We start from the raw sequence: 24,017 nt of genomic DNA on the forward strand, positions 1-24,017 counted from the left end.
GGTGACCTATGGACTCACGACTGACCCAGAGCTCTGTTAAGCTTTATTCTTGTTGACTGTTGAACCGAATACCTTCTCCTATCACTTCATTCAAAGAACACGCTGGACTCAGACCACACATAGACTAAATTAAGAGTAAGGTAAAGCCAGAGTCCGACAGACACCAGCCCACCGAGTTCTCTCCTCGACCTCGCTCAACGCAACTCGAAGCACACGGAGGTGACTCTGTGAGCGCGGAGGAAGGAAGGGCTGCAGATCGATACCTCGCTGCCTGGCCGCAGTTTCTCCAGCATCACCTCCCACTTCATTTGGGCGAACCCGAGAGCTAAACCAGCCTGAACGGCCGATCGCAGTCAGGACCTGAATGGCACAGCAGGACTGAAAGGAGTGGAGGAGCGATCCCTTCCATCACTGTGAAGCAAAAGAGCTGGATGGAGGTAAAAGAGCATTTACTTCCACTGCATTGTAGCCCCCCCCCCTCCTCCTCCTCCTCCTCCAAAATACTTGCATTTCTTTGCACCGACCCAGACCTTCCCAATGAAAGAGGGGAAACCAGCCCAACCTGCCAATGGCACCCAATCCCCCTCCCTCCCTTCACCTGCGGCAGCCGCCGCACTGGGTCTCTGCCCGGGGAGAGCGGGGCACGGCGCCCAGCCAATCAGCTGGCCGGACGGCGGTCACGTGCCCCGGGGAGGCCACTGCCCAAGTTCCGAAGGGGATCGGCGGCGAGTGAAGTTTTCCTCCTCGTCCCAACCAACCCCGAGCACCGGCCCAGGGAGAAGACGTGCGGAGAGAAGTGCGGGGAAGGGCGATGACCGCAACCCCGCGGGCGGCACGGCGTGTGGCGAGCTTCGGGCCCCGGGTGAGCGTGCTCTTCCCCCGCTCGGATTCCGCCCCGAAGGCACCGTCTCCTTTCCCTCTCCCCACATCCCCCCTCCCCCTCTCCCCCTCCTCCCCCCTCTCCCCCTCCTCCCCCCTCTCCCCCTCCTCCCCCCTCTCCCCCTCCTCCCCCCTCTCCCCCTCCTCCCCCCTCTCCCCCTCCTCCCCCCTCTCCCCCTCCTCCCCCACTCCCCCTCCTCCCCCCTCTCCCCCCTCCTCCCCCCTCTCCCCCTCCTCCCCCCTCTCCCCCTCCTCCCCCCTCTCCCCCTCCTCCCCCCTCTCTCCCCCTCCTCCCCCCTCTCTCCCCCTCTCTCCCCCTCCTCCCCCCTCTCTCCCCCCTCTCTCCCCCTCCTCCCCCCCTCTCTCCCCCTCCTCCCCCCTCTCTCCCCCTCCTCCCCCCTCTCTCCCCCTCCTCCCCCCTCTCTCCCCCTCTCTCCCCCTCCTCCCCCCTCTCTCCCCCTCCTCCCCCCTCTCTCCCCTCCTCCCCCCTCTCTCCCCCTCCTCCCCCCTCTCTCCCCCTCCTCCCCCCTCTCTCCCCCTCCTCCCCCCTCTCTCCCCCTCCTCCCCCCTCTCTCCCCTCCTCCCCCTCTCTCCCCCCTCTCTCCCCCTCCTCCCCCCTCTCTCCCCCTCCTCCCCCCTCTCTCCCCCTCCTCCCCCCTCTCTCCCCCTCCTCCCCCCTCTCTCCCCCTCCTCCCCCCTCTCTCCCCCTCCTCCCCCCTCTCTCCCCCTCCTCCCCCCTCTCTCCCCCTCCTCCCCCCTCTCTCCCCCTCCTCCCCCCTCTCTCCCCCTCCTCCCCCCTCTCTCCCCCTCCTCCCCCCTCTCTCCCCCTCCTCCCCCCTCTCTCCCCCTCCTCCCCCCTCCTCCCCCCTCTCTCCCCCTCCTCCCCCCTCTCTCCCCCTCCTCCCCCCTCTCTCCCCCTCCTCCCCCCTCTCTCCCCCTCCTCCCCCCTCTCTCCCCCTCCTCCCCCCTCTCTCCCCCTCCTCCCCCCTCTCTCCCCCTCCTCCCCCCTCTCTCCCCCTCCTCCCCCCTCTCTCCCCCTCCTCCCCCCTCTCTCCCCTCCTCCCCCCTCTCTCCCCCTCCTCCCCCCTCTCTCCCCCCTCTCTCCCCCTCCTCCCCCCTCTCTCCCCCTCCTCCCCCCTCTCTCCCCCTCCTCCCCCCTCTCTCCCCCTCCTCCCCCCTCTCTCCCCCTCCTCCCCCCTCTCTCCCCCTCCTCCCCCCTCTCTCCCCCTCCTCCCCCCTCTCTCCCCCTCCTCCCCCCTCTCTCCCCCTCCTCCCCCCTCTCTCCCCCTCCTCCCCCCTCTCTCCCCCTCCTCCCCCCTCTCTCCCCCTCCTCCCCCCTCTCTCCCCCTCCTCCCCCCTCTCTCCCCCTCCTCCCCCCTCTCTCCCCCTCCTCCCCCTCCTCCCCCCTCTCTCCCCCTCCTCCCCCCTCTCTCCCCCTCCTCCCCCCTCTCTCCCCCTCCTCCCCCCTCTCTCCCCCTCCTCCCCCCTCTCTCCCCCTCCTCCCCCCTCTCTCCCCCTCCTCCCCCCTCTCTCCCCCTCCTCCCCCCTCTCTCCCCCTCCTCCCCCCTCTCTCCCCCTCCTCCCCCCTCTCTCCCCCTCCTCCCCCCTCTCTCCCCCTCCTCCCCCCTCTCCCCCCCTCCTCCCCCCTCTCCCCCCTCCCTCATCCCCCTTTTACTTCAACCAGTGTCTACAGATTTTCGTGGTTTTTCTGACCACTTCCTTGCATCCCTTGCCACCCTATCAGCACCTTGTAACCAGGTCACAATTAAACAGATGCTTCCCTCCCCCATATCTCCAAGTTTTAGCTCCTCAGGTGCATCCTGCCCACACTCACTTTATTGCTCCCACTGTCCCCATTATTTGCCCAGACTCTGTTTACCTATATTTGTCTTCCACTTTGGATGCAAGAACAAAAGCTTTTGGGCCATACCTTGTACTCTGTCAAACTATCTAGAAATGCTCCCTGTTAGTTGTAGTGGGGTGGATTGGATACAGGTTATTTAAATTAAGGAATGCCAGTGCAGTATTTACGGTTAGATAAGGATAGCATGGATCATACCTGCATCTGTTTTTTCCTGTAGTTGCCTTTTAATAAAATACCTCTTCTGCACTATTTCTGTTGAGTGCCATTTTGACCCAGTTTGTGTTCTGTTGCAGTTTGGCAAAGAAAATGGTTTATACGGACGTCATAAACATTACATTTCTAAAACGCCTATTTCTGAAATGTGACTGTCAAATGTAATTGATCAGCAGGTTGTAATAAATTGTACAGGATTTTATTATCCATTAAAATTGTGGCACAAAACTGGTAAAATGTGCTGTGTGAAAGCTGAAGGTTACTTGTACTGTTCTCAGTGGAAAACAGGAAAGGCTCTTGCAACAGATTATGTTCATTTTGGTTACCTCTTTAGAAATGAGTTGACTTGTGTTGTTTCAATGAGATGCTTTGTGTAATAAATTAAAATGAGTTCTCATTTGTTCTGTTAACATTGCTTTTATAATGTGATTTAATTTTGATTAATTTCAATTTATAGAACAGTAAATAATGATGTTTAAACCGTGGGTTGATTTTTTTAAGCTAATAGTTAATGAACCCAAATTCTGCCCGCAGTGTTTTGCCATTGAGTTAACAGATGCACATTCTTTCAACTGGGACTTGAAAATTTGCTCCCTCTCTTTTTTTTATAAAAGAGAGCCAAGTAATGAGATATTGGGTAACTTTCAGAGAATCTAGTGAGTGGTGCTGCAGTAGTAGGCAGATGACAAAGTGTAGTAGTCCATTGTACCAAAAGGCAATTAATTGGAGGTTTACAAATACATCTTTAATAAAATAAATTTACAATTGTTCAGCTCCAGTTAATTTTTACTTCATGGTGTTAAAAAAATTATAATTGCAAAATGTTCAGCTACTGTTGGTATTCATTAAATACGACTTTGAAATCAAATGCTTTGAAATAATCTTGAATATGCTAACTTAATATTTGTTTTCTGTTCTCTTTCTAGAGTCTGTCATCCTAAACATTTGTAAATGATTTTTTTAGCCTGGTGAACAGATCATCCTGAGAAATTTGCAAGCATCGCGCAGCTGGGATGTTGCGACAGACTGGAAGTAATAAACGTGGTTTGGGTTTCTCCCGTTCAAATTTCTTTGCATTGCCCAGCTCAGGAAACTGGAGTATGGGCCGAAGTGTCAAAAGTGGTTCTGTCAGCAGTATCAGCTCCAACTCGGACTGCTATGACAATCCAGTTGTGGACCCAGAATACATCATGCAGTTAGTGAATGATGTCAGGAAATTTGCAGATGTACTGGAGCATTTGAAAGAAGTCTTCCTTTCTGAAGGTGGGTTCTTAATATCCCTGAATTTCTCATGAATAAGCTTAATTTAACTTAAAATGAACATTATGAAGGTAGATGCATTTTTTTTTTGCAGGTGGCCATCCAGTCAAAACTCTCAATATGGCCAACTGTTATTGCTCACGGAAGAGGGGGTCAGGAAGCTCCAGTGTGATTTGGATAAATTGAGGGACTGGGCAGATACATGGCAAATGCACTACAATGAGGATAAATGTGAGGTTATCCACTTTGGTAATACAAACCGGAGGGCAGATTACTATTTGAATGGACCTAGGGGTACTTGTACACCAGTCTCTGAAGGTGAGCATTCAGGTACAGCAGGTGGTTAAAAAGGCAAATGGTATGTTGGCCTTCATATCCAGAGGGTTTGAGTATAGGAACAAGGATACCTTACTGCAGCTGTACAGGGCCTTGGTGAGACCACACCTGGAGTATTGTGTGCAGTTTTGGTCACCTTATCTAAGGAAGGATGTTTTTGCAATGGAGGGAGTGCAGAGGCGATTCACCAGGCTGATACCTGGAATGGCAGGAATAACTTATGAGGAAAGATTGCGCAAATTGGAATTGTACTCGCTGGAGTTTAGAAGATTGAGAGGGGATCTCATAGAGACATATAAAATTCTGGCAGGACTGGACAGAATGGATGCAGATGGGATGTTTCCAGTGATGGGAAAATCCAGAACCCGGGGCCATGGTTTGAGGATAATAGGCAAACCATTTAGGACCGAGATAAGGAGGAATTTCTTGACCCAGAGGGTGGTGAATCTGTGGAATTCATTGCCACAGAGGGCAGTAGAGGCAGGTTCATTAAATATATTTAAGAGGGAATGAGATCTATTTCTTCAGTATAAGGGTATTAAAGGTTACGGAGAGAAGGCGGGGACGGGGTACTGAACTTTAAGATCAGCCATGATCTCGTTGAATGGCGGAGCAGGCTCGAAGGGTCGAATGACCTACTCCAGCTCCTATTTTCTATGTTTCTTTTATCGAGGAGATTTTCTTATTTTCTGTCCCGCATCGGACTGGTCAGCCACAAACGAGCCTGCAGCTGACGTGGACTTTTTACCCCCTCCATAAATCTTCGTCCGCGAAGCCAAGCCAAAGATAAAAAATAAACTTGCTTTATTGTCTTAATCCTTCATCTCGTGTCACCATTCATAAAATTAGCTCCTACTCTTGATTTTTTAAATCCCTGCATATGGGCTTTATTGAAAGTGTCATTATTTGTTGCCTTGTGAAGAAGAGGTGTGTATAACTACAGTGGTTTAATGCTGAAGGTGGCTCCTACTGTGTCGCCAGGGAATTTTGAAGTTTTTTTTAAACAGCAGGTGATTAAAGAACACTGATTAAATGTTCAAATCTGAATGGTGAGGTGCCAGTACCAAGTCCAAGGCAATTTTTACACATATCTTGCTAGGCAATGGAAGTTGTGCATTTAACCATTGCTACCGAACAACCAACTGGATGTTTCAGTAGTGTTTTTTTTACTACAGCGTTGTGGTGAAAGTGCACAACCGAAAACAGGTAAACTGAGACAGCATTTCATTGTGGTCTGGGTATTTTCTAATTTATATTGTCAATTCTTGAGATTCCCAACTAGTTAAGTGTTGGAAATCATGGTTGTGTACACAACTCGGTGAAATAGTTAAAAATGGATTACTTTCTCTTTTGGGCTTCTTTTATCCAGTCTGTCCTGTCCCTTAAGTCAATTCTTAACACATGAAGTCCACATTCACATTTTTACGATGTTCCTGGTATAAGCTTGATGAAGGCTTCTTCTCTTGCCTAACTCTCCCACCTCACCCCAATTCCCTGCTGTCTACCATCCCCTCCCTCTTTGATATTCAGCAGTCAGTTCTGTATCTTTGCACCCACTACGATGATTAAACCAAGTGTAGATTTGGCATTCATTCTGTAGAATACCTGCTTTCTGTCTGCAGCAGGTAGAATGAGCTTCCAATTGCACAATAGAACATTGTGCTACCTGAAAATGGAAAATTCTCTGACATAGACTTAACTGTCGATGTATTTTTTTTTTTCTTTTGTTAATTTTTTTCTTTCTGGTTCCACATATCACCTGATTGCCTTTGTATTGATTAAAAACTGGCAGTCTTTCCCCTAAATTTGATGCAGTCTTTACCTGAAATAGCAACATGGTGCAATTGCTGCTTGAGTTTTTGTTTCTGATATAGGGGTTTAAGAGTTTAGTGAAGTTTTTAAAGTTAAACTCCTACACCCTTTACAAATAATTTTACAGTAAAGAATTTCAAAATGTGTATTTAAAAAAAAAAAGTTTAATCATTAGCCGTGCTGCCGCTGTTTGGTACGAGACAAAGGAGTGGGGTCATATTGGAAGAGAGGGAAAATTAAAATGAAAGGTGACTCCAAACTTGGATCACATTTGAGGACTGAACAGAGTAATGCACAACAATGTATTGTCTCCCTTATACATATTGTGAACAATAGGAATGCTGTAGCTTGATTTGGGTGAAACGTTTGGCAGCATAAGGGATCGATGGAGTGAAGGCTGCATATTGGTAGAAAGGAGAGTGCACAACAGTATTGTAGCTGCAAGTAATGAGCTGTTGGAGGAAGTCAATGGGTTAGGTAGATTAGATTAAACTTTATTGTCATTGTGCCAACTGCAATACAAAGCCAACGAAAGACAATTAGCATCCAACGATAAGTTTTATAAAAAAGCACTATATACAAATAACTGCATGCAAATAAAAATAAGTGCATTCAACAAGCAAACAGTTGTAAAAGTACTGACAGTACAATGTGAGTACCACTCAGTGCTGTGATTTAAAGTTCAGCAGGGCCACAGCCTTGGGGAAAAACGCTTTTCTGGAGCCTGCTCCTGAAGTGCCAAGCAGATGGGAGTAGAGTTAAGACCATAGTTTGGGTGAGATGCACCTTTAATGATGCTCTTTGACCTGCCCAGACAGCGTTCCTGGTAGATGTTCTCAATGGTGGGCTGTTGGATGCTGATCATCCACTGGGGAGTTTTCATCACCCACTGAAGTGCTTTACAGTCCAATACAAGACCATTGCCATATCACACTGAGATGCCACTGCTCTCAGTGGTATAGTGATAAAAATCCATCAATATCATGGGACAGAGGTGTACTTTTCTCATGGTCCACAGGAAATAAAGTTGCACTTGTGCCTTTTTGATCAGAATGGAAGAGTTCAGGGACCAGGTGAGATCATCGGAAATGTGGACACCAAGGAATCTGAAGCTTGATGCACGTTCCACCACAACTCCATTGATGTAAAGGGCTTCCAGCACACCTGATGTCCACACTGATCTCCTTGGTCTTCTGAGTGTTAAGTTCCAAGTTGTTGTCGGCACTCCACGTGACTAGGTGCTTGTCCACTTTCCTATAAGCACTCTCATCTTCTCCTCTGATCAGGACAACCACTGTGGTGTCGTCAGCGAACTTGATTATGGATTTAGAACCATATACAGGAATGCAGTTTTAGGTGAAAAGGGAATACAGGAGAGGGCTCAGCACACAGCCCTGGGGCATGCTGGTGTTCAAGGTGAGAATGGAAGAGAAGAGATTGCCTAACTTAAGAGATTGGGGTCCAATTACAGAGGGATGAGCTGATACCAAGCTGGTGAAGTTTGGCGATCAGTTTGGAGGGAATCACCAATGCTGAACTAAAGTCAATGAACAGCATTCTTATTTAAGAGTTGGAGCTGTCCAAGTGGGTCAAGGCGGAGTGAAGTATTGTGGAAATGGCATCCTCAGTCGACCTGTTGATACGATAAGGAAATTGATGAGAGTCCAGTGTGATGGGCAAACAGATTTTCAAATGTGATTCTTTTAAAAAAAACCCCAGCCTCTCAAAGCATGTTGCAAAGGTGGGGGTGAGTGCAACTGGATGGAAGTCAATCAGACTTGTAATGGTGGAACGTTTCGGCACTGGTATGATGGTGGCAATCTTGAAGCTTATGGGAACAACTGCCTGGGCCAGGGACCGATTGAAAATGTTTGTGAAGACCCTGGTCAACTGTTCTGCACAGGCACTAAGTACTTGATCAGGTAAACCATCTGGACCAGCTGCCTTCTGTACAGGTGGCCAAACATCAGCTGGAAAGTGAGAGAGGCAGTTCATCAGGTGGAAGATCCATTTTTGAAAGGGAGCTTGTTCCCTTAATCAAAGTGAGTGTAGAAATAATTAAGTTCCTCCGAGAGGGAGGCACAGCTGGAAGGGGGCAAAATACTAGCTGGTTTATAGTCTGTAATCTATACCATGCCATATGTGCTGGGGGTCCGGGGGCTTGAAATGCTTTTCAATCTTTATGTACGTTTAGGTAGCATCGGTTGGTGGAAACGGATAAAGTGTCCCAACCCAAAGCATTAACCATTTCTACCCACAGATGTTACCTGACCCACTGACTTCATCCAGCAGTTCATTGTTTGCTCAAGATTCTGCCTTTTGCAGATTTTGTTTCTCTGATATTGTAGTTGCAATGGTCTCTTTGAAGTTCTTGGAAAGCAAAATGTTTAGTGATGAAGTTGATGGTGTCAAAAATTCATGTGGAGGCCAGTGCAGTAAAATGGAAGAGCAAAGGGAAGCTAACTTGGTTCTGCAAAGACAGTTGACTGTAAGCATGGGGAAATGGACTGAAGACAATTAGCCCTTGTCAAATATACTGGAGAAAATTCCTCTGACGAAGAATGAAAGCTTATTGGAAGCACTCCAAAGCATTTCCAGATGAAATTGGGAGTATTGAATGGTGTCTTTTCAGAAATTTGTGGAAGAATACTTGAAAGTCTATTGGCTAATTTTATTTTTGTTGTATATCTACTAGAATAAAATGGAAAGAACTGTTTCTTGCATGGTTGTTTTAAGTGTTCCCATTTATAATAGAATGAAATTGTGTCGATGGACGCATCATGGATAATTCTATTAAATGTAATATTTGGTTATTATTGGCTGTGCAGTAATATGACAAATTACAATGTGTCTCCATACAATGTCAGGTCCAAATGTGACAGACTTGTCATTATATTGGCTGGGTTTGTGTTCTATATTTTCTTCAATCCATTTGTATATTGTGCTCATATTTGTGATCCTAGTTTAATCCTTTTAGAAATGTGAACTTTGAACCTAAAAGTTGTGGAATGCCAAGTTGGAAATGATGTATTCATCAAAGAAATGAAAGAAGCGCACTCATAATGGTTAAGGTGGCATTTGGGTGATATCCCATGACCAAACTAGAAATTCTTAATAATCCAACCATTGCCGCCTTAACTGGTGAAAACTTAGTTTATCCCTTTTCTCAGTTCTGAATTATCTCGGACCTGAAATGTTAACTCTTTCCACAAATATTGCCTGCCTGATTATTTCATACATTTTCTGTTTTTATTTCTCATTTCCAGCATCTGAAGTTTTATATTTCCAGAAATTCTCTAGTTCTAGTAACTAATAATGGAACCTAAACTAGTCACTGCTTTATGAAAGTTGATCAGTAGAGTTCATTTATCTTTGTGTGTAATGAATGGATGGAGGTGGAGTGGGTTAGTGCAGTGTACCTTAATTCTTGGGAGTTCATATTTTAAATCTCCTGGAGCCAGCATATTGAATATACTTTTTAAAAAGTTTCAAGAGATTTGGCATGTGGTCGAATACTTTTATCAAGCTTCTTGAGGTGGAAAATGATTGCATTGTGGCACAGTTTGGAAATACATGTGCCTGGAAAAGCAGAGGCTGCAGAGGATAGCAAATGCAACCACGTGCATCCCAGTTTCTGACCTCTTATCTATTGAAGATATCCATGTCAAGAAGGCTCCCAACATCATAAAGAACCCCTTCACCCTAGTCACAAGCTCTTCCTAATGCTATTTTTTGGGTGGGATGCATAGAAGCCTGAAGATCAACACCTCTAGTTCAAAAGCAGTTTCTTTCCAATGGGTGTCAGGCTTTCCTTGTTATACTAATCATGAACTATTCCACCATCACAATAGGATTACCTACACTGTTTTAACACCACTTTTACTTGCATTTTGGAAATGAATATTTATTATCTATCCATTGTATTTTTTATTGTAGCGTGTTGTGAGCGAGCACAGTGAAGGGACAGAGACAACAGGCTGTGGGCTCCAGTATCACAACTGCTTTTATTTGAATCTCGCGCTGCAGCTTTTAATCCCCATCTTGGTTCCGCCCCTAACGTCCTAATGCTTGCGTCTCAATAACTCCAGCATGTACACAACCTTCCGGTTGGACCAGAAGGGACGGTCCCACGATGCCATCCTTGCTGTGGCTGCCCTGCTGACCCGTGTGTAACAAGTGAGGCCAGTTCGCCATTGCAGGAATGTGGGTTGCCACCCAACCCCCACCCCGGGAATGCGTTGCGGAGAGGTGTGCTGTTTTGGCTGACCTCTATGCACTGATAGGGGAGACTATACCGGCTGGGACAAGGCAACATGCGCTGGTTTTAAACAATCCATCATGAATACCTCCTCTTTGCCCCCGATGTCAATGGTGAATGTTGAAGTGTTTCTGTGTAACACCTTATATGGGTCCTCATCTAAGAGAGGGAGTCTTGTGTGCACCCCTGTGCACAAAAATGTACTCACAGGAAGACAAGGCTGGGGTGGAGGGGGGAGGGGTAGTTGCAGGGTAGTTGACTGTGTCGCAATGGCGGGGTGGTGCGATAGAGCCCAGTTTGTTACGCAGCTGCTTAAGGATGGTGTTGTTGGTGTCATGCTTGGTTGCTGGAGGGAGGAATTGTCCAGGCACTGCAATGGTCTCTCCATAGACTAGTTCGGCCGTGGAGGTCCCGAGGTCGTCCTTGGGCGCTGTGTGAATACCCAGGGCAGCTCATCCATCCAGTTGGGCTTGTGTACTATTAGAGCGGATTTGAGGTGACAGTCGAAATACTCAATTAGTCCATTGGCTTGAGGGTGGTAAGCTGTGGTTTGCTACAGCTGGGTGCCCAGGATTCTGGAGAGTTATGTCCCACAGGATGGAGGTAAGTTGTGCTCCCCAGTTGGTCATAACCTCTGCCGGGACACCGAAGCGGGAGACCCAGGTGGAGAGGAAATCCCTGGTGCATGTTTCTGTGGAGGTGTCTGGGATGGGTATGCCTCTGGCCATTGAGTGAATCCATCCATCACTGTGAATAGGTAGCGGGATCCCTGGGAGACGGGCAGGGGTCTAACTATGTCTAGATGGACGTGTTGGAACCTTTGGGTTGGGCCATCAAAGTGATGGAGATTGTGCTTGGTGTGCCACTGGACCTTGGATGTCTGGCAGTCTGTGCAGTTCTTCGCCCACTCCGTGACCTGTTTACGTTGCCTGTGCCAAACAAATTCTGCGGATACTAGCTGCACTGTGGTGCAGATGGAGGGGTGCGATAAGTTGTGGATTAAGTCAAAAACTGTTCTCCACTGTGCGGAGATGAGAGGGCAGGGGTGGTCAGTGGAAACATTGCAGAGGAGTGTGGTGCCATTGGTGTGAAGCGGGAGAACTTGAAGCTGCAACCCCATGATTGGTGATCTGAAGCTGAGTGTCTCGGCGTCGTTCTGTTGTGCCTGAGCCAGATCACTGTAGACAGAGCATGGACTGTAGGGCTGGAAAGTGCATTGGCAACGACGTTATGCTTTCCGGAGAGGTGTCAGATAGCAGTGGTGAATTCAGAGATGGACAAGTGTTTGTTTTCAGGCAGGCCACGGGTCAGAGGACTTTGCGAAGGCAAAAGTAAGCAGTTTGTGGTTGGTGTAGATGATGAATGGAAGTGGCGGACGGCCAGGTAGAGAGTGGGTACGCTGTACTTCAATTCTGACAGTCGCAGGTGTCGACTGAAGAAAGTGAGGGGTTGCCATGAGTCATCAACGAACTGTTCCAGGACAGCGCCCACGGCTGTGTTGGATGCGTCGACAGTGAAGGCTGTCGGTACATCCATCCTTGGGTATCGTAGTGTGGGCCAGAGCTTCTTTAGTCTGTTTGAATGCACTGTGCTTCTTTGATGAGCCCGACATTAATGTGAAGAGAGGGCATATAATCTTGGCTCCAGCAGGGATGAGCCTGTTGTAGAAATTCACTATGCCCATGAATTCCTGAAGGCCCTTCAGTGGTGTTGGTCTGGAAAACTGCCGGATGGCATCGACTTTGGTAAAAGGGTAGCGCCATCTGGGGTGATCATGTGGCCCAGAAAGTCTATTTCCGTGAGGCCGAACTGGTAGTTCTCTGGTTTAACGGTGAAACTGAACTGTGCAAGGCGAGTGAACAGCTGGCTACCAGGATGTCGTTGAGGTAGATGAAAACGTAAGACAAGTCTCTCAACCGGGTCCATGAGGCGCTGAAAGGTTTGTACTGCGCTTTTCAAACCAAACAGCGTGTGTAGGATCTCTGAGGCCGAACGAGGCAATGATAGTGGTCTTTTGGACATTGTCTGGATGTATGGGGATCTGATGGTATCCCCAGATTAGGTTGACTTTGGAGAAAAGCTTTGCGCCCTCAAGATTTGCTGTGAAATCCTGGATATGGCGAATTGGGTAGCAGTCTGGTGTCTGTAATCATCGCAGGACTTCCAGCTGCCATGGGACTTGGCCACCAAATGGAGGGGGTGAAGCCCATGGACTATCAGAATGACACATTGCCCAGCTCCTCACTGTGTCTAAACTCTTCCTTGGTGAGGTTGAGTTTGTCTGGGGCCAGGCAATGGGCACATGAATGCAATAGTGGACCAGTGGTAGCAATATGATGTTGGATGCCATGTTTGGGCATGGCTACCATGAACTGTGGGCACAGAATGGAGGGAAAGTCTGCAAGGAGTGGGCCGTACTGGCCATGTTTGGTCTCCACAGAAGCGAGCTGGGTGGACAGCTCATTTGATCTGCCGAGGGGCACCGTGTGGAAAGTCTGAGCGTGGACTAGTCGTGTGCCCTGCAGGTCAGCGAGTAGGGAGTGGGCCCAGAGGAAATCTGCGCCGAGCAGGGGTTTGTCCACTGAAGCAAGGGTGAAGGACCATTGGAAAGTGATGTTGCTAAATTGTACAGGAATCTGCCTTTTTCTAAAGGTTCGGGTGGCGGTGTTATTGGCAGCCAGAAGGGAAGGACTTTGGGGTCTTGAGCACTGTAGGGGGTACGATGCAAATTTCCGCCTGTGTCCACTGGGAACTTGCGGCCTGAGATGTTTCCCCAGGCTTGAAGAAGGCTATTTGATAGGCCAGCAGCCGTAGCCACTAATGGCGGCTGGTCAGATAATTTCCCTGGAATAAACATGGCTGGCAGCATCTGCAGGCAGACGCCCTCCCAACGATGGTGATAGAAACGCCATTTAGGATTGGGCCTCTCTGTCCTTTGTGGTGGTAACTGCTCACGTGGTGGACTAGACTTGAGCATTGTCCTCAGTGGTGGCTGTGAAGTACAGTTGACAGTCTATGGCTTTGAGTTCGAACAGTGGAGAACATCCGCATATACCGCAGCTTTGCATGGGTTGCTGAAGTCCGTTCGCCAAGAGGAGCCTGATGTTCTCTGACATCTGCTCGAGAAATGCTTGCTCGAACAAGAGACAGGGCTTGTCCCCTTCTGTCAGCATGAGCATTTCGTCCTTGAGGGCAGACTGGGTCCTATCACCTTAGGCCATCCAAGTGCAGGAGCCTGGCTGCTCACTCGTGTCATAAGAGGCCGTACATGCTAATGAGGAGGATTTTTCAGAGCCATGTATTTGCTGCCTTCCGGCGATGCTTGAATGAGGTCATCGACTAGTGAGGCGGTTTCCTGGTCGAGCGAGCTGATGATGAAGTATCTGTTTGATCTGGAACTGGGCCTTTGTTTGGCTGAACCAAGTGTGTGGCCTGTCCATTGTTTCGAATCTTCAGGACATGGAGACTCGTCAGGGTCACCAATGTAGCGTGTTGTGAGCGAGCGCAGCTAAGAGACTAGAGACTTGAGACAACAGGCTGTGAGCGCCATTATCACAACTGCTTTTATTTGAATCTCGTGCTGTAGCCTTTCAGCCCCATCTCTGTTCCCCCCCAACACAGACCATGCATTTCAAGCGGGGCCGGTTCGCCGCTACAAGAATGTGCGTTGCCACATTTTCTCTTTTTTAATTTAATGCTTTATATTTGTTTTATGGAGTACCTGTTCGGCTGCAGCAACTAAGAATTATTGTTGTATGTGCACTTCATATAATATATATGACAATAAACTTGTTATAAATTGTCACTTAAATTAACAAGCCTTATTGTTTGTGATGCTTTGGAACATCTTGGTCTTTTAGTTGCATATTATTTCTAACTTGGTGTGAGCTTCCAGGCGCCTCAGATTGAAGAGACTGCCATCCGTGCGGTACCGGATGTAAACAGCGTCTTCATTGTTGGGGTCTTTCATGGCTTGGTTCAGCATCATGCTGAAGAAGATTGAAAAGAGGGTTGGTGCGAGAACACAGCCTTGCTTCACGCCATTGTTAATGGAGAAGGGTTCAGAGAGCTCATTGCTGCATCTGACCCGACCTTGTTGGTTTTCGTGCAGTTGGATAATCATGTTGAGGAACTTTGGGGGACATCCGATGCGCTCTAGTATTTGCCAAAGCCCTTTCCTGCTCACGGTGTCGAAGGCTTTGGTGAGGTCAACAAAGGTGATGTAGAGTCCTTTGTTTTGTTCTCTGCACTTTTCTTGGAGCTGTCTGAGGGCAAAGACCATGTCAGTGGTTCCTCTGTTTGCGCGAAAGCCGCACTGTGATTCTGGGAGAATATTCTCGGCGACACTAGGTATTATTCTATTTAGTAGAATCCTAGCGAAGATTTTGCCTGCAATGGAGAGCAACGTGATTCCCCTGTAGTTTGAGCAGTCTGATTTCTCGCCTTTGTTTTTGTACAGGGTGATGATGGTGGCATCACGAAGATCCTGAGGCAGTTTACCTTGGTCCCAACAAAGCTTGAAAAACTCATGCAGTTTGGCATGCAGAGTTTTGCCGCCAGCCTTCCAGACTTCTGGGGGGATTCCATCCATACCTGCTGCTTTGCCACTTTTCAGTTGTTCGATTGCCTTATATGTCTCATCCAGGGTGGGAACCTCATCCAGCTCTAGCCTTAGGGGCTGTTGAGAGAGCTGGAGCAGGGCGGAATCTTGGACTGAGCGGTTGGCACTGAAAAGAGATTGGAAGTGTTCTGACCATCGGTTGAGGATGGAGATCTTGTCGCTGAGGAGGACTTTGCCGTCTGAGCTGCGCAGCGGGCTTTGGACTTGGGGTGAGGGGCTGTACACAGCCTTTAGAGCCTCGTAGAAACCCCTGACACAAGAGAAACTTGTCCGTGAACTACTCTTTGCAGATGATGCCGCTTTAGTTGCCCATTCAGAGCCAGCTCTTCAGCGCTTGACGTCCTGCTTTGCGGAAACTGCCAAAATGTTTGGCCTGGAAGTCAGCCTGAAGAAAACTGAGGTCCTCCATCAGCCAGCTCCCCACCATGACTACCAGCCCCCCCACATCTCCATCGGGCACACAAAACTCAAAACGGTCAACCAGTTTACCTATCTCGGCTGCACCATTTCATCAGATGCAAGGATCGACAATGAGATAGACAACAGACTCGCCAAGGCAAATAGCGCCTTTGGAAGACTACACAAGAGTCTGGAAAAACAACCAACTGAAAAACCTCACAAAGATATGTGTATACAGAGCCGTTGTCATACCCACACTCCTGTTCGGCTCCGAATCATGGGTCATCTACCGGCACCACCTACGGCTCCTAGAACGCTTCCACCAGCGTTGTCTCCGCTCCATCCTCAACATCCATTGGAGCGCTTACACCCCTAACGTCGAAGTACTCGAGATGGCAGAGGTCGACAGCATCGAGTCCACGCTGCTGAAGATCCAGCTGCGCTGGATGGGTCACGTCTCCAGAATGGAGGACCATTGCCTTCCCAAGATCCTGTTATATGGCGAGCTCTCCACTGGCCACCGTGACAGAGGTGCACCAAAGAAAAGGTACAAGGACTGCCTAAAGAAATCTCTTGGTGCCTGCCACATTGACCACCGCCAGTGGGCTGATAACGCCTCAAACCGTGCATCTTGGCGCCTCACAGTTTGGCGAGCAGCAACCTCCTTTGAAGAAGACTGCAGAGCCCACCTCACGAACAAAAGGCAAAGGAGGAAAAACCCAACACCCAACCCCAACCAACCAATTTTCCCTTGCAACCGCTGCAATCGTGTCTGCCTGTCCCGCATCGGACTTGTCAGCCACAAACGAGCCTGCAGCTGACGTGGACTTTTTACCCCCTCCATAAATCTTCGTCCGCGAAGCCAAGCCAAAGAAAAGAATTTCTAACTTGGAGCTTAAACTTCATGAAAATTTTATCCACAAGATATGTCCTACACTGGCAAGTCTTTCAATTAATATCCATTTGTTATTAGCCTGTAGAAGGTAGTGGGGATTTTTGTAATATATTGTCAAGGTTCTCCTGCAATGTTTTTGGCTCAGAAATTCCAGGATTTTGACTAGGTAACACCTGCACTATCAGACCTCATTTGCACTTAGCGTTTTGGCTCCTAATGCCTCCAATTTCCCTCATGGCTATTCCTGGAGATTAACTTCTACCATCCAATCTCATGACTCGTACATTCCTTTATTTTAATCAAACCCCATACACCCAACCTGTTATATCCCTAGAGTGGAACAATGATCTGTAGTGCACTCAGGAGTTATAGTAGTAAATAAAACTATATTCTGGTAAAATAGTCTATAGAAATTTAGAACATCCGTAAATACATTGGTAAAGAAATCAGATAAAATTAAAAAAAAAAAATGAGTACTGACTTCTGCAATTTACCACATTTAAAAAAAAAAAAATTCAAGATTTTGCTGTAGGATTGTCTGCAACTCTGTTACATTTGTTTGAAGTTAATCCTACAATTGAGGAAGTACCCTAAATGTGCACTACATTAATTTAACATTTTGTATGGCAAAATTTGTGGAATTTTAGCGATAAATCTGTTTTGTCACATTTTTAAAAAATTCATCATTCCCTAGAAATGTTGTGCACGATAATGCCAACCTTGTTCGTGACCCCATCACTTTTTCCAGCATCATCATGTATAGACTTGAGGCTTGTTTTGTGGCAGAATAAAAAAAAATAACCAGGCATATTATGGTTTTACATTTGCCTGCCAATGCTTGGCTTCCAGCCTGGAATATGTTGGTTTCTGAATCCTTTTCCCAATCAAAAAGATCACAAGATATAGGAACAAAAGTCGGCCCATTGGCCCATCGAGTCTGCTCTGCCATTCTGATCATGAACTGATCCATCCTCCCACTTCTCTGCCTGAGCCTCAAATGAGCCTGAAAATTTTGGGAGTTGCAGCAAAAACTGATTGCAGAATTTGCAGAGTTGTAAGGAATTGGAGTTGTTACGAGCCTAGAGGACCCCAAAACCCAGCAGCAATAGAAATTCACCAAGATAAATGGTTACTTTAACAAAAGTTGCTTTTAATTATCTTTAAACATAAAAACAGAATCAAACTTTAACTGATCACTATTAATTTAATTTAGCCTAACTTAACCCCCTTCTAATTCTAAGTGCACATGTATGTAATGTGTACATGTTCAGGAAAGTTCTTTGCTTTAATAGTCTGATCATTCATTTCGCTAAGTTCAGCCAACTCCAATTCCTCTCACGAATCATTAATCTACTGCCGCTGCAAGCAGCTGGCTAGGGGTGGGCTGATGACGTTGCGGTGATGTTGTCATCCCGTGATCCATCTCACCTTTTCTCTCTCCCACTCACTCACCCCTCTCCATCCATGACTCTCTCTGGGCAGGGGCAGCCAGCAGGGGGTGGCCGGGACGGTCTGTGACAGCTTCACCAGTCACTCTAGCCTCTAGCACCTCATCAGCCCTCTTTGGCCTTCGGGGCAGCTCGTTGGTACCAGCGGCTCAATACACAGCAGAGCAATGGCTGGAAAATGCAGAACTGTTCCAGCCCCGTGGAGGATTATGGGTAATGTAGTCAGCCCATTGCTCTGTGGCACCAGTAGCCATGCCTCCTGAACGTTGCATCAACACCCAGCTGCCTCCAGGCTGAAGGGGGACGTCGGAGCAGTCTTTTCTAGACCTGCGTGAAAAGGTGAGAAATACTTTTTCATTCGGCTTTTAGCTGGCCTCCATGCAGAGGTCAACTATGAAAAGGCCTATAGACTCTATGAACTGAATGGCTTCTTTTCAAACCTTGAATGATTATATTTTATGGATCTAACTTTCATTTACATCTTAGTGTCTTTTTGAAGACTGGAAAATTACCTGCCATGTTTACATTTTCATGCCCAAAGGAACTATGGGGAAAATGTAAAATAATTGAATTATCTAATTTTTTATTTTAATCTTCAAAGTATGGATTTATCTGGTAATTACTGAGTGAAGCATTTTATTTATCCATGTATGTGATGTGGAGTCATTGGGATTCATCTCTCACCATTGCTGTCTTGTGAAGAAAGAATGGTGATGGTTTTTTAAAATCCTTGTTAAACCTGGGAGAGTAATCTGGAAGTGTTGGCTTTGGTATTTCTCTCTTGGTAAACATCACAGATTTAGGGAGTTCCTTTAAAGTCGTGATGAGCTGTTGCAATGACCTTTACAGGTGGCTTCTAGTGACAGAAATTGTTGTTTAAAATGGGTGTAATCTATCAATGGTGAGAACTCCATTCATTCAGGCAAAGGTCCAGAAGTTTTGATTTTTGCAGTTGCAGAATTAAGATGGGCAATCCAGTTAAGCTTTTGGTTGGCTGTATCCCTTCGATCTTGAAAGTAGAGATTCAACAAAAGGTGTCCTGCTAAACATCAGAGTTCTTTTTTCTACACAAATGCCTGATATTCGCATCATGCACAAGTGCGATGGCCAGAACAATGAACCAGTCTCGTTTCCAAGGCTTTGGTGTGCTCCACACTCCCATCAAGGAGGCGGTTTTTTAAAGGATAATTAGCGTCAGTTTGCATATGTTTTTCCTATACAATGCAAGTCCGATATAACACGATGAGTCATTGGACCCCAATTATATACAAGGTATGTGCCGTTTAACGTCCACATTCCATTCTAAGTGAGCCCATTTTAAAAGATAAAGTACAAGGGATGGCCATCCTGTGGTGAATTGGCGTGTTTAAATGATTAAGGCAAGTACAATAATGTTTATCTTGATTTCTCTCCACCACACTAAAAATGTGTCGTCACTTATTGGGCCTGGATTTTGTTTACACCAGCCATGAGTTGCTTGATAGTTTGAGAACTACTCTCAAATCTGCAACTTCTACAATCAAATGCAAAACACTTGCCTTTGGAATCCATGGCTCCTTCCTCAACAATACTCTGAGTGCCTTCACAACAAAGACTGTACCATTTCAAGAAAGCAGTGTGTCCCATTTTTCTCAATGGTAATTAATATATGTGCTTAGTTTTGCATTGAGGTCCAGATCCTGGATTGAATTTGAACTAAGTAAATTTCTTGCACAGATTGGTGATTCTCTTGACTTCTATATGCTAGAGGGTTCTGGAAGCTAAATCATGAATGGTATATAAAGAGGAAGCCAATTAAAACTTTGAAAGATTAGAAATTGAGCATCACGGGGAAATGGCATAGAAGAGGAGATGAAGTTTAGAGAAAGTAAGCCACGATGTTGAATAGTGAGGCAGGCGTTATGTTCTCCATCATTGCTCAACCCAAGGCTTCTGTTTTATCCCATCCATTTATGCTGTCAGAATCGTGCTCCTGTTCTGTGGGAAATGCACACCATTTTTTTCTGGTTGTGACAGTCTAATGTGCATAATGTATGTTACGTTGTGTGGTATGTAATCTTAAAACTGTTTTCCCACACCTCTAACATGATAAATATTGTCTTCCAATTTTGGCACAAGAACCAGCTCAACACAGGCAATATATTCTTTGGAAAAGCAATGTAATTCTGGAATTAGTAATGTTGAGGTCTTTAAATTGTCTGCAACCTCAGTGAAACATGTTTACTGAATCATTTAGTTTTGAATCTGTATGAGCTCCATCTGTATATTCTCTTAAGCAAATCTAAGATTTTACATGAGGTCGTGCATATTTCTAAAATGTTTAAATGCAATTATAATGTTGGCAATTATACTTACCAATGTTACAGCTAATGCTTGTTCTTGATTAAAATGAAGCTGCTTTTTTAATTAGAAAGTCATGGGTAATTAATTGAGTTTTAACTGGGCAACTGAGAGGCTGATTAGGATGTTGCTGTGGCATGGTTTACGTCTCAAAGGTCGTGCTGCTTCACGATTGTAGAGATTTCCACAAGATAAAATCATGAATCGAGTTAGTATGATATGGTAGCTACTTAGCATGGTTTGATCACTTCAACTGCTCAATGGGCATAAGCATATTGGATTGCCGCATAGCTTGACTTCTGAGAAATGATGCTTTGAGGTTCAAGCACAAGGATGGCTTGGCACACTTGTCTGTTTAGTCAACTTTTGTTTCCTATAGCAATTTTCGGCTCTTGATTTGTGTTCATTGGAGTATAGAGGAATGAGAGGGGATCTCATAGAAACATTTTGAAGGCTGAAAGGTTTGGACAGAGTAGATGTGAATAAGATGTTTCCCTTGGTGGGTGAGTCCAGGATGAGAGGGCACAATTTTAGAATTAGAGGGTGTCCATTTAAAACTGATGAGGGTCATGGATTTGTGAAATTAGTTGCGCCACGTATAACTGTGAAGCCCGATCATTGAGGGTATTTCAGGAGATTGATAGATATCTAATTCGTCAGGGTATTAAGGGATATGGAAAAAGACCGGAACTTGGAATTAGATGTGAGAATGGTTTAGCTAATGATGGAGAGGTGAAGACTTGATGGGCCAAATGGCCTACTTCTGTTTCTTTATCTTGTGGATTGAGGCTAATGGCATAGCTTTCAATAGTGAGGCAAATGCAGCAATTTGTGTCTGTGTTAAAGAGAGCTGAATGGAAGGAATGTGGAAAAGATCAGATTGAAAGGTGTTGGCGATGGGAAGTGGTAGATCATGAACTTGAGCAAGGAATGTGGAAAAGATCAGATTGAAAGGTGTTGGCGATGGGAAGTGGTAGATCATGAACTTGAGCAAGGAATGTGGAAAAGATCAGATTGAAAGGTGTTGGCGATGGGAAGTGGTAGATCATGAACTTGAGCAAGGAATGTGGAAAAGATCAGATTGAAAGGTGTTGGCGATGGGAAGTGGTAGATCGTGAACTTGAGCAAGGAATGTGGAAAAGATCAGATTGAAAGGTGTTGGCGATGGGAAGTGGTAGATCATGAACTTGAGCAAGGAATGTGGAAAAGATCAGATTGAAAGGTGTTGGCGATGGGAAGTGGTAGATCATGAACTTGAGCAAGGAATGTGGAAAAGATCAGATTGAAAGGTGTTGGCGATGGGAAGTGGTAGATCATGAACTTGAGCAAGGAATGTGGAAAAGATCAGATTGAAAGGTGTTGGCGATGGGAAGTGGTAGATCATGAACTTGAGCAAGGAATGTGGAAAAGATCAGATTGAAAGGTGTTGGCGATGGGAAGTGGTAGATCATGAACTTGAGCAAGATGACTAAGGAATGCAAGAATGAGCATAATTGATGCAAAAAAAATGATTTGAGAAGCAAAAACCTGGATGTGATTAAGATGAAAGCATTGAGTTCTAGGGTGTTAGAACAATGTCTACAGTTGATGGCAGAGTCTTGATGATTTTGGTAGTTATATTGCTGGATTGCTACCATAATTGGATGAAGCGTAGGAATTTAGGTAGAGAATCTAGAGGCTTCAAACTCAAATCAGTTAATTGGATAATAGGTTATAACTAACCTTGAATTAGAACATTGTGACTGGAAAGATGAGATGGTAAGAGGTTAAAAATGAACACTGAGTACCAAATACAACAGGCCAGTCGTTCCAAAGGGAAACTGTTGGGTTCATAATAGTAGGGCAGCAATTGGTTCTGGTATGTGTGGTAATCATTTCAAATGTAGGATCCAAGTTGACACTATGATTTATTTTTAGGCCAGATGAAACAAAGATTTAAGGAATAAGTAACACCCTTGTGTTCAGACATCAGTCATTTGGTTGTATAAAAATAATTATAGGAAATGGACCATTCATCAGCTGCCTTTGAATGTTGATGCGTTTTCACCTTGTTCGTGCTCAATAACAAAAGTATTAATGCTGCATGTCAAACTACATGAGTTTTTCAAGCTTTGTTGGGACCAAAGAAAACTGCCTCAGGACCTTCGTGATGCCACCATCATCACCCTGTACAAAAACAAAGGCGAGAAATCAGACTGCTCAAACTACAGGGGAATCACGCTGCTCTCCATTGCAGGCAAAATCTTCGCTAGGATTCTCCTAAATAGAATAATACCTAGTGTCGCCGAGAATATTCTCCCAGAATCACAGTGCGGCTTTCGCGCAAACAGAGGAACTACTGACATGGTCTTTGCCCTCAGACAGCTCCAAGAAAAGTGCAGAGAACAAAACAAAGGACTCTACATCACCTTTGTTGACCTCACCAAAGCCTTCGACACCGTGAGCAGGAAAGGGCTTTGGCAAATACTAGAGCGCATCGGATGCCCCCCAAAGTTCCTCAACATGATTATCCAACTGCACGAAAACCAACAAGGTCGGGTCAGATACAGCAATGAGCTCTCTGAACCCTTCTCCATTAACAATGGCGTGAAGCAAGGCTGTGTTCTCGCACCAACCCTCTTTTCAATCTTCTTCAGCATAATGCTGAACCAAGCCATGAAAGACCTCAACAATGAAGACGCTGTTTACATCCGGTACCGCACGGATGGCAGTCTCTTCAATCTGAGGCGCCTGCAAGCTCACACCAAGACACAAGAGAAACTTGTCCGTGAACTACTCTTTGCAGACGATGCCGCTTTAGTTGCCCATTCAGAGCCAGCTCTTCAGCGCTTGACGTCCTCTTTTGCGGAAACTGCCAAAATGTTTGGCCTGGAAGTCAGCCTGAAGAAAACTGAGGTCCTCCATCAGCCAGCTCCCCACCATGACTACCATCGGGCACACAAAACTCAAAACGGTCAACCAGTTTACCTATCTCGGCTGCACCATTTCATCAGATGCAAGGATTGACAACAAGATCGACAACAGACTCGCCAAGGCAAATAGCGCCTTTGGAAGACTACACAAAAGAGTCTGGAAAAACAACTAACTGAAAAACCTCACAAAGATAAGCGTAAACAGAGCCATTGTCATACCCACACTCCTGTTCGGCTCCGAATCATGGGTCCTCTACCGGCATCACCTACGGCTCCTAGAACGCTTCCACCAGCGTTGTCTCCGCTCCATCCTCAACATTGATCCCTGACGTCGAAGTACTCGAGATGCCAGAGGTTGACAGCATCGAGTCCACACTGCTGAAGATCCAGCTGCGCTGGGTGGGTCACGTCTCCAGAATGGAGGACCATCGCCTTCGTGTTATATGGCGAGCTCTCCACTGGCCACCGTGACAGAGGTGCACCAAAGAAAAGGTACAAGGACTGCCTAAAGAAATCTCTTGGTGCCTACCACATTGACCACCGCCAGTGGGCTGATATCGCCTCAAACCGTGCATCTTGGCGCCTCACAGTTTGGCGGGCAGCAACCTCCTTTGAAGAAGACCGCAGAGCCCACCTCACTGACAAAAGGCAAAGGAGGAAAAACCCAACACCCAACCCCAACCAACCAATTTTCCCCTGCAACCGCTGCAACCGTGTCTGCCTGTCCCGCATCGGACTTGTCAGCCACAAACGAGCCTGCAACTGACGTGGACATTTACC

At 46.5% G+C, this 24,017-nt stretch overlaps 1 protein-coding gene across 2 annotated transcripts in view; it reads left to right on the top strand.

The window, feature by feature from the left end:
* Window positions 1-700: 700 nt before the first annotated feature.
* LOC138763979 (rho GTPase-activating protein 29-like) overlaps window positions 701-24,017 on the top strand; it is an 84,371-nt gene continuing 61,054 nt past the window's right edge. The window contains exons 1-2 of one of the 2 annotated variants that reach the window (XM_069939088.1): window positions 701-862; window positions 3,883-4,219. In XM_069939088.1, the coding sequence (XP_069795189.1) occupies window positions 3,970-4,219 (250 nt within the window). In that variant the 5' untranslated portion in view covers window positions 701-862; window positions 3,883-3,969. The remainder of the gene's footprint in view (window positions 863-3,882; window positions 4,220-24,017) is intronic. The other variant, XM_069939089.1, reaches the window with a different exon arrangement.

This window comes from Narcine bancroftii, chromosome 5, assembly GCF_036971445.1.
Source record: "Narcine bancroftii isolate sNarBan1 chromosome 5, sNarBan1.hap1, whole genome shotgun sequence".
Classification (NCBI taxonomy): Eukaryota; Metazoa; Chordata; class Chondrichthyes; order Torpediniformes; family Narcinidae; genus Narcine; species Narcine bancroftii.